The sequence below is a fragment of the Mesitornis unicolor genome, unplaced genomic scaffold (genome assembly GCF_000695765.1).
Source record: "Mesitornis unicolor isolate BGI_N332 unplaced genomic scaffold, ASM69576v1 scaffold38209, whole genome shotgun sequence".
NCBI lineage: Eukaryota > Metazoa > Chordata > Aves > Mesitornithiformes > Mesitornithidae > Mesitornis > Mesitornis unicolor.
Window position 1 is genome coordinate 5471 of NW_010210014.1, and position 11367 is coordinate 16837.

At 38.1% G+C, this 11367-nt stretch overlaps 1 protein-coding gene across 1 annotated transcript in view; it reads left to right on the forward strand.

Moving 5' to 3' along the window:
- Positions 1-418: 418 nt before the first annotated feature.
- PCDHA13 (protocadherin alpha 13) overlaps positions 419-11367 on the forward strand; it is a gene marked incomplete at its 3' end in the record, with an annotated part of 13126 nt that continues 2177 nt past the window's right edge. Inside the window, exons 1-4 of the mRNA XM_010193053.1 lie at positions 419-568; positions 1981-2112; positions 5325-5586; positions 7633-7983. Coding sequence (XP_010191355.1) covers positions 419-568; positions 1981-2112; positions 5325-5586; positions 7633-7983 — 895 coding nt within the window. The remainder of the gene's footprint in view (positions 569-1980; positions 2113-5324; positions 5587-7632; positions 7984-11367) is intronic.

The window sequence follows — 11367 nt, forward strand, 5'->3', positions numbered from 1 at the left end:
TGAAACCTTCTGAGTTAAGGCAGTGTTTTATTTACCATTTGTGAATGATCAAAAGAATTAAATGCGGTGTACATAAATAACAGACTTTTATAGAAGTCCAGTTAAGGTCTACAAGACCACTATTTTGTCTGCACTTCCAGCAGATATATCTATAGAATTAATGTCATATTTCCTCTGCTTTTAAAGACACTTCAGTTCTCTTTAGTGTCATGGAAAAGTTCAGGCAGGCTGGCAGTAACAGTAATCTACTGTGGGCATAAATTTCAAACACAAACTAAAAAAAACCAAACAAAAAAACAGAAGAGATGGGTGTGTTAGTCTCAAATATACTCTCAGTGTATGTACATGTCAACAGCAATTTATATTTTCGGGGTCTTTGATGAAGAACAGGAACACAGCCTACCAAATCTCTTCCATCATGAAGTCTAGCACTGATGAAAATGTTAGGCTTTCTGAAACTGTTGCCTTTGGGAGGACAGAAACATGGAGCATCCTTGAAGATGTGGTCTTGGGAAGCCCACAGGGCACTGATGACCCTAGGGTGTGGCCGCCGAGAGCTCAGGGAAGGGTACAGCAAGTGAGCCTGGGTGGCTCAGTTGTGTGGACAGCCAAGCCTCTGTCACTACAGTGCTTGTCTTCAGGATCGTCCTGGTCTTCAAGTCAGAATAGCTTGGCAGTTGGTGGTCTGTATGGAAACAGGATGGAAAAAAACAAATATTATGCTAGGTGACCAGAAATAGTGCCTATTATAGACTTCAGATCACCAGAGATGTCTGCATTGATCATATCCATAGCCAGCACTACCTGTGTATTTTCAACTAAGTGCAGGGAGATCCCTTGTAGATAGTGGCATGGCAGGTACTGTAGTATACATGATATTTTGCCTGTCAACGTAGGTATCTTATTTAAATAATCTGTATCTTTGTCTCCCTTCCTGTGCAACTGCCCTATCTATCTTTCTCTTCTTTCTCTATTCCTTGATGAGCAATAAAGACAGACTTCCTTAAGCTACTCAGTTTTTTTCATTAGTTTTTTTCATTTTTCAATTTTTTCATTATTTACTCTTCAGAGTTTGATGGCCATTTAATATCCTGGGTTCAAAACGAGCCTTTTTTACGATAAATGTAAACTGACTGTGTGTTCTCTATCTTCCTTTTCTTTTTTTTTTCTTTTTTTTTTTTCAATATTATATGCCATACCAGGCAACAAAGTAAAACCAAACTTGGCAGCTTTTTGAAATAGCATCAACAGGGCTATGAGAACTCAGCAATCTTGCTTATGTAAAACTATGGATAAACAACACATAAAAACCTTTCTGAAACTGTCATTACTACTTGGAAAAGGATACAAATATAGCATATGAAAAGAACATTTGTATTGGTGTGTGTAAGCAAGGGGAGTAGATGCTAGTGGGTGCTTCTAAAGTAATGTTTGTGTTTGCAATTAGAGGAGAGCTTTGAGAGAGAGGAAAAGAGATATTACTTTTTCAAAAAATATAAAGTGCAAGAATGTTTTTTCCTCCCTTAGAACTGAGACTTGCCAATATATAAACATTTCAGTGAGAATTTTACACCACCTCATCTTTATGTCAGACAGCATTTAATGGTTGAATGATCTCCTGCCCCGGAACTTGGCAGCTATCCTCCAGAGGACGACTTTTAGGATTACAATGACAGTCTATCAGTGGATCTCTTCCAATATAAACTAGACTAGGACCATTTAAAATCAGTTGCTATCAACAAGTCAAATTAACTTTATTTATGTTAGAGGCTTTCCTATGAGTATTTTATAACAATGTGGAATTTTAATATCCAAAGGGGCTTTTCCTGTTGTTGGTGTGATTTGGGAATGTTCTAATTCATGTGATTAAGAGCAATTTACCTGATTTCTTTCAAAATTATGTGATTTGTAATGTTCAGGTCCAATCAGCATCTAACTCAGTACTCACACAACTTTTTTCTGATTCTTGCTTTTTTACAGGTGGAAATAACACTTCAGGATATCAATGACAACCCACCAGTATTCCCCACAGATATGCTTGATCTGACTGTGGAAGAGAATATAGGAGATGGATCTAAAATATTGCAGCTGACAGCCATGGATGCTGATGAGGTAGAAGCATGGTTTCATATTTGAATATCTGTACTAAAAACGCTGTTCTGAATGTACAACTTGTTCCCTTATTCTTTTTGTCTTGTACGTAATGGGTTAATGTTTTCCAAACATCCCTTAATGAGCAGTTCCGCTAATAACAAAAAATGCCCCTCATTTTGAGTTTAGATGGTCTTGTTTTCATCAGTCTCATCATACACTATACCTGCTGACTTGGCAAAGGTGCTGGACTGCCCAGTTTGTGGTAAATATTTATTGACATTTGATTTAAGACCACAGCTTTAGATCTAAAGTAACTTTGAAGCAGAGATGCCATAGTCAAGCCCAGTGTCAAGGTTTGTTATAGAACTCACGTGAGAAGAGCCTTGGAGAAGAAAACTTTTGATAATGCATGCTCGCCTTTTCACTAGAACTATTTAATATCACTGTTATCCTCTCCTAAAGAAAGTTTTATTTTACCAAAGAGAGGAGAAAGGAAATAATGATAAAATACATGTTCTGAACATGAACCTGTTTGCAAAAATCTTTTTGTCCGTTTGGATTAATTAGTGTGAGGAGCAACTGATGAGCTATCAAGGAGCTTGCAAGAGTGTTTGAGCAACTGATGCTAAACAGTTGGCCAGGCAGCTTAGGGAGGGATATTGCAGTCTTCTTGTATGCATGTCAAGAAAATACATCCAAATATAATTTGATGTATTCATTTATTTTGGAAAGTAGGTCACGTGAATGTTAATCACATTGTTTCATTCACTTGAACTGATTTTCTTTCCACTGGGGAATGGCTTAAAAGTCAATATGAGCATGCGAAGATGCATTGTCATTAAAATATAGAGTTACACTTGACAACAACATGCAATTCTTGCATTCAAATAATAAGGTAATTCAGCCCCCTCAAGAGAAATTTATTTCTGGCCCTTTTTTGTTAGCTTGGTTAGTTGTCCTGTGATTATTAATTGATGCACTTAATCTTACTGCTACAGAGGGAACCCCTGGCACACCCCCAGGAATGGTACAAATGTAATTATGACATTCTTGTTCTTCCCTTTATATATTTCCACTCTGAAGCACTCAATCCAGTGGGAATTGATTTGTTATCTTGGACAGAAATCAGTCCATCTTTTTGTAAAAATGCATGATTTCAATTTTCTTTTTTTCTCCTCCCCTGACCTATCTCCCTTGAAGTTGAAGGTACAGTGAACACTCCTTATTTTTCATATAAAATTCTTGCAACATTGTGCTTTCTGGCTTCTTTCTTTAGACATCTTTATTTTGGTGTGCTGCTCGCCTAACTCATGTAGAGTTACCAATTTGATTAAACCAATGTCACATGTGGCTGCTGTTTTAGCTGTACTCTAGTAGGAGAATGCTGACTAGTCAAACAAGTGGTGAAAAATGTGGGCACTACTGAAATCTTAAATTATCATCTGATGTTTTTGAGAAGTGACACAGTTGCAGGAGAGCATGTTACATCCCCCAGGTACACCTGAGCACACAGATGCTGTGTATGCTGAAGCACTGCATGCAGCTGTACAGGGGTGGGCACCTGTAGAAGCTTGTTTTCTTTCTAAATTTCATTTTATCAGTTAGCTCTGTCCAGCTCTTTGAAGCAACACTCCAGAGAAAAAGTTTGGCACAGTGCATTCCCATCAGGTCAGGTAACTAACACTTGCGTCTCATCTCACTGATGTGAGTGTCATTTTCTCTGTTAATTTGCTTTTTTAAGCAAGAGTGTATGAAACAGCTATGCAATTTCTTTCTCCCTGATCTCTCTGATCTGTTGTTGACCACAGAAGTGCCGCCTGGCTTGGCACCAGAGGAGGGCAGGGTAAATGGCTGGGCCGGCATTGCTTTCTCACCAAAGCGCATTGCTGTGCTTGGTCAGCACACAGAGTATTGGTACGCGTGTCCCATGTTGGAGGCTGCCAAACCTTTATCATGTGTTGGAAAAAGAAAGATGTGACCCCAGGTTCTTCTTTTGCTTTCCCTTAAAGACCAATGTGAGTCTGCTAAGAAGGAAAATTTATAGGTAAAGGTACTGGCTTTTGGGTAAAATGCCACCTGAGCTGGTGCTGGGTGCTGTAGCCAGCTGCTTACAGCCCCTGGACCACCCTTTTGGCTGCAGCATCACACTACGCAACCCATCCCCAGGAGGTAGATGGAAACAGAGTTCAGGTAGCATCCCTTTTTCTAGGATACTTCAGTACTAAGACCAGTCTTCTACTAATAAACAATGATACAGACTGGATCCAGGTGACTTTTCTCAGTGTTTATGACAGTGTAGAGCAGAGGCAAAATGCATGGTGTCAATATTTTTTGAATGAAAGTTTTCATATTTTTTCCTAAGTTTTAATTTCAGCCTTAAAACGGAAAAAAAAGTGATTATTTTTCTGTACAAATTTACTTCTTCATTTTCTTTTTAACCCAAATGCTCAAAATCCATATGAATCCTTTTTTCCAAGGAGAAATGAGATACTTTTTTTCACCCCAAAACCAAATGCTTTTGACTTCCAGGGGTTGCCAGCTCAACCCAAGAGATCAGAACTGTGATTTTAGTGACACATGATTTGTCACTTTGGGGCTGTTTATTCACAGGGATAAATGCATTTTCCTGCACAAACTGGTCTTTGAGGGACTGCTGCAGGGCACCCGTGTAAGTGTGGTTCCTGTGAGGTTCTTCTGACCAGGAGCTGCAGCTCTTGCTGTGTGCGGTGGCTGGTGGAGCTGCCACAGGGCCACCCTTGGTCCTCCCTTCTCACATCCCTTCCTCTCCTCTTCCCTTCATCCCACTTTCGGAGGGAAGAGCTGATCCCACTGGCAGGGATTTAATTTAACCTTTGAACATAAAATAAGAAGAATAAGCACTGATCCCTGTTAAGAGGGAAGATGTTACATTTCACGGTGATGCTGACTTGAAATTAAAACAGGTATCAGAGTGTTATGGTATTGACTGGATGTGCGATCCTTTTATGAACAGTGGAGCAAAGAGTATCTGGGTAATCTTGTCATCTCACATCTCATAAATGAAAACTGTGTATGTATGTGTCTGTTGGGGGACTGAAGCAGGGACTGGGCAGGAAGGCTGTTTACTAAAGGAAACTGTTCTGAAAAATATTTGCCAAGTGCAGTTACTGGAATGATTTTTGTCTTACTGAAAATTATTTTGTGGTTTTCCTGGCAAATAACTTGATTTGACCACTTCTGTTTTTACTTAGGGAGCCAATGCCCTCGTCACATACACTATTATCAGCGGTGCGGATGATAGCTTCCACATTGACCCTGAGTCAGGAGACCTCATAGCCACCAAGCGCCTGGACCGGGAGCGCCGCTCCAAGTATTCCTTGCTAGTTCGTGCTGATGATGGCCTGCAGTCCTCAGACATGAGAATAAACATCACCGTTAGCGATGTTAATGACCATATCCCCAAATTCTCCAAACCGGTGTATTCCTTTGACATCCCAGAAGATGCCACTCCAGGTAAATAGGAAATGGCCCTAGAATTGACTGAAATTTTATTTTTGTCCATACCCAGGAGACAGCAAACCTGACTTGTCCAGTAGGCAGTAGACTCTGAAGGCATCTATTGGATGGGATGGAGAGATGAAGGGAATCACAACATGCTGGAAGTCTGCTTGCTAGGAAATCTGTATTGCTGTGGGGTCAAATTTCTTTTCAATGGGAAAGAAAAATGGTTGTCACTCAGAAAACTCCTACATGCAGAATAGGAATTATCCCTGTATCCCGATGAAAGCCTCTGAGCGCTACTAAAAAAACAGAAAACAGAAAAGTAATAGGCGGAACAACTTACAGGATACAAACAGCATAACCTGTCATGAAACTATGCTGTTGTGATGCTGCTATCGATTTAGCAAGCTCAGTGAATATGACTCATAGTACTTAATTCATCAAGGGTAAGATCACAAAATGGGTGATCATTTTGTTAATCAGTGATACACTGATTCCTTAATAATATTCCCTACATGTGGTCAGTTGCTAACCCTAACATCCTATTTCCTTGGTCTTATCTTTGACTCTTGTTTTGACAAAAGTTTTTTTGTATAAAATTTAACACACAGATAATTAATTCTGGTTCCTGAATATGATCAACAACCTCTTGAGTTGCTGTTTTTCTCTTTAAAATGTTTCCTGTGCAAGACTGTTTTGATGTTTGAAGGTTAGATCTTATCTAGAGACTATTTAGACACAAAAAAAGTTTTCGAAAGCTGTGCTATATGACCCAAGATGAGAAGTGAATATTACTTGCAATAAAAAGCTTCTAGTGTTTTATACAGAATGCTATTATAAAAACTGCATCCGCCAGTATTAGTAACTGAATCATCTTAGAAACATCTTCTAAAACATGAATAAACAAAAGAGATGTAAATGACATGGCGATAGCTTTCAATCTTTTATTAGGGCTTTGACTTATAAGCATGGTAGACTCAGCTCAAGACAACCAAGATTACACCTATGCCTCCAACATTTGCGCTGTGTCCCACAGTCCCAGTCCCAAAATTTAGTGGTGTTTTGCATTAAAGGATTACAGTGCAATCAGCTGTGCCTCAGGAATTTGATCTGAAAGTAATTGAGATGTCTGGGTAGCATGTCCAGCTTCAGGTCAGCCCTTTTACCCAATTAATGCGCAAGCAGAAATGTTAAAGTGTTAGGTAATCAAATATATGTAAAAGGTACCAGCAAATTCAGCTGGATTAAAGGAAGTTGAAGCGCTCTTTTTTCATTCTGATGATAAGCAGTTTTCATTGTCAGATTGCTTTAAAATAGTTAACTGTGCTGGAATGCATGTAATTCATCTGGTTCCATGGAAAAGAAATTAAATTATTTACTTTCTTGGAAATGAGCTGATCTTAATTATAATTAGTGTTTGAAATACTAAAAAGTGACACAATTTCCAAACTTTAGTAAGATAGGTCAGTTGTGTGAACACAGCTATGCAGAAATGAAAACAATGGCCCAAATTCACGAGGAGTTGAATTTCAAAAAACATTGAAGAACAGACCCCTATAAGGTTTCTAGTTTTCTAACCGCAGTTACCCTGTGAAGGCACTTTTTCAAAAAGTAGAGCTGGGATATTTGGTATGTACTGACTTTTCAGTTTTTGCATCTAGAAAGAAGTATCTAGACAGTTTCAGAATTCATGTTTGTCTGGGGAGGAGAGGGTCCTTTGTGTAGTAGAAAAAAAATACCTAGCAGGAGAAAAGGTATTTTTGCCCCAGTTGATACCTAATCTGGACAAATTCCCATTTAAAGAGAAAAACAAACATGCCTGGCCATTTCTTGGGGTTTTTTTAGTAGCCCTTTAAAATAAACATCATACTGAATACTGTTCCTACCAGCCCTGGAAAAAACCTTTCACAGGAGTTAGTCATAGGATACTGAAGCTTGAACTTTTATCAGAGGATGCCTCTTATTCTGCAAAGCTGCTTGTTGACGAGCTGGCTCTGACCATGCCAGTGTCCTGCCTTTTATGAGTGACTCATGTTGCTGTCCCATTGTGCTGCACAGGTTCTTTAGTGGCTGCCATTCTAGCCACTGACGATGACTCCGGTATCAATGGGGAAATCACGTACACTGTAAGTGAAGATGATGAAGAGGGTATGTTCTTCCTGAACCCTGTTACTGGAGTCTTCAACCTGACTCGCGTGCTGGACTATGAAGCGCAGCAGTATTACATTCTCACCGTCCGCGCGGAAGATGGGGGAGGCCAATTTACTACCATCAGAGTGTACTTCAATATATTGGACATCAACGACAACCCACCAGTGTTCAGCATGACCTCATACAGCACGTCTTTGATGGAGAACCTATCTCCAGGATCTGCTATTCTCAACTTCAGTGTCACTGATGCAGATGATGGTAGGCCTTTCCTCATATTCTGTATCTGATGATAAATACGTGTTTCATGTTAGCAACATAATTGAAGAGTAGTCGAAAGGGCAAATTCAGGCTATCCTTAGGATGCCATCATGTGCTTAAATTCACTACATGCTGTGTAAATAGAGGTTATTTTTCTCATATTTCACATTAGGTTTAAGAGGGTGATTTCTTTCCTTGTTATTTCTGTTGTGGAAGTGAGTTGCAGAGCTGTATTTTGAACACCATGATTTCTCCCTTGGTGCTGAGGTTGCACAATTAAGTTACTCCTATTTCTTAAAGTTTATAACATATTCTACATATGGCTCTGACAATGTGAGACTTCATCTGTGATCATCACAGTAGATATCCTTAAACATACTGTAATTTTTAAGTGTTCCAAGAAGAGAATTGTGATTTACAGTGTATTGATAGTGGAAGCTGAAAAACTGATTAAAAGAGATCATGGAAGAACTTCTCTTTAAAATAAGCTTTAATCTTTGGATTATTTATGGCATCTAGAAGGTGTTAATGTGTTGGAGTGTAAAAGATACAGTCTTTATAGGTTGCTTAAGCATTTTGCCATACAGTTTATGTCCAAGCAAGAATACTTACACAATATGGCCATAAAATACATAAAAATCATTCTCTCCATAGTGTACTACATTTTTGTAAGTGTCCACAGACATTAGTCAGAGTGACTTACTATAAAATTATTCACAACACTCATACTGACTTTAAAGGTGAAGGTTATTTTTGTGACACGTTAAGCAACCTTGTCTCCCCTCAGCTTGAGACTACCTCAGCAAAGCCCATAGAACTGTCTTATACTGAAATGTGCACTTCAAGCACAGAGCACCTCTGTGCTTTGAGGAGTACCAGTTTATGCACATGAAGTGACAGAGCTGATCAAGACTATTCAGTAAAATGTGGTTTTTTCTCAGGAAGTGCTGGGTTTTTGAACTCAAACATTTTTGTTGGGAACAAATTTTGTGCTGATGAATTGAACTTTCCATGGTAAAAATTGTGCAACTTCTTTTGAGATCAAACTGAGAAAGTGAGAGAGAAGAGGTTCCATAAGATAAGCCAACAAGTCAGAAATTATAACTTGGTGATATTGGCATGGATCGCTCTTTCACCACTCTTGCTAAAGCTTCTATTTTATGTAAACTAACTATAAATTGGAGGAGGAACTTGTGCTTGTATCATGCCTATCCAGAGAATGGACTTGCAGATAAATGGGTTTGTGTCTAATCTGTCTCCTCTCTTATTTCTTATTTTTGTCTTAGGAGTATAATGCTTGGTTTCAAATCTTTCCAGAAGTTAATTTCACTTAACCATTATGGGCCTGTTTCCCTTTTCTCTTGCACCTCATACATTACTTTCCATCTGCACATAGTGAATGTCAACTGTATCATAGCACTGACATATCATTTTACATTCATCCTGCACTCAGTTATGAAGGAAGCAAATGAGTATTTGAGGAGTAATACAGAGGAAAGTCAGACAGATATCTTTTCCTTTATATTTTTTGGCACACTTTTTTAACAGGCTGGATTTAAAATTAATAGGGCAGAAATTTTATTCCAAGAGCATGCCAGGTTGAGTTCCCTGGTAAGTAACTCCCTGTAACTTCAGCAAATGTTATGATCTATTGGTGTTTGTTCCAAGTCCAAATTTATTCTGCTGTTTTTTTCTTGTATACATCTAGACTACAGAAATAACTAGTAGTATACTCCTCTACATGTGGCTCACACATAATACACTCAGTGCACACAAATACAGTTCCATTAATTATTTATGTTATGTGATCCCATAATTTGAAGGGATTTGTCTGAAAAGATTGTTTCATATTCAAGTATACCTATTGTTTTAGGATAAACACTGATAAGTGACAAAAAACATGGTGATAGTGAAACTGCTCCCATTGTAATTTTCTTGTTCAACACAGCCCTTGGGCAACAATAGCTGTTTATATCAGCTCGGGCAGTTTCATATACAGATGCATAGTAAATATCAGCTAGAGCTCTTGGTTATTTAAGGAGTAACAAGGAACTCAGTTCCCTGAAACACATTCATTTTGATGTGATAATTCAGGACAAAGTCCTATGTTAATATAGGACAACGAAAGAAGCAAGCAGTAAGTTTTATAGGAACAAACACCACCATAAAAACAGTGGAGTAAAAAAGAGTATTTCTTTACAGTAATATTATTCCATGAGATCTAATTCCTACCAACCTCCAAAGTCAATTGACAAAAATCTTGAATTGCCAGAAAGTACTTTACTGAAATCAGAAGACTTTCATCCATATAATTAGACATTTGAAAATACAGCTGAATGAAAAAAATAGAATAGCATTAAACTTTCACAGTGCTTCACATGATCAAAGTAGTGTACAAACATTAATATCTGTCATATAAATGTATCAGCTTATTTAATTTAATGAAAATATTTTGTCTTTCATGTTTGGTTCTATTTATTTTATAATTCAGTTCCTACAAGAGAAGAGAGAGGGAAAGATGCCAATTAGAGTAGCTGCTGGGGGAAAGACCAGTACGACTAGAGTTCCCAAGTCTGAGCATAATCAACAGCAGAGATTAATAAGTATAATACAAGAATAATTTTTTATTGAAGAAATTTGGTTGGAGGGAATGACAAAATGCACAGCAAAGTAATCTGCTGCTTAAACAGACAGCTTGGTTTCTTTGCATGAAAAAAGTGAGTTTGAGGGGAAAATCAGTAGCGAATGATCTGTTAATCTCATCATCCTAAATCATAGTCTTCATGATCCAAAACAAGAAAAGAAAATTTTCAAAATTAGTTAAAATAGGAGTAAGGGAAATATATATATAAACCCATGAGAGAAGACTCATTTCAATAAGCTGTTCACAAAAGTTAGTTGTCTACAGTGAACTCTGGAGTTGAAGTGGCAACATAGATTTGTTTCCTGTATGGCATATGAAAGGTCATTCCATATCCCTGTCGAGAATCAGAATGCATTTCCCTTACCAGAATTATAAATCTTTCCCTTGACCATAATTGCTAGTTACGTTCTAATCATAAGATGAGGGTTGTTCATCTGATATTTTGGAATACCATGCCATATATGGGAAGCATACCTTTCCCAAGTATTCACTCTTGGCTTCCTTCAGCTAGGCTTGGGAATTTCTGGTTGTGGTTTTTTTTAATTGGGTGGAAGAATTCATGAATTAATTACATTAATAATAATGTTTCTTAGTAGACTTGTGGAGCAAGGAGCAAACCAGCTGTTCAGTGAGCAGCGAAACTGTTGACTCTTGGTTTCTGAAGGAAAACCTTTCACAACCTTTATCCCTAACCACTGTAGATGGGGAAAAATGACTCATGGTGCCTCCATGCAGCTCCT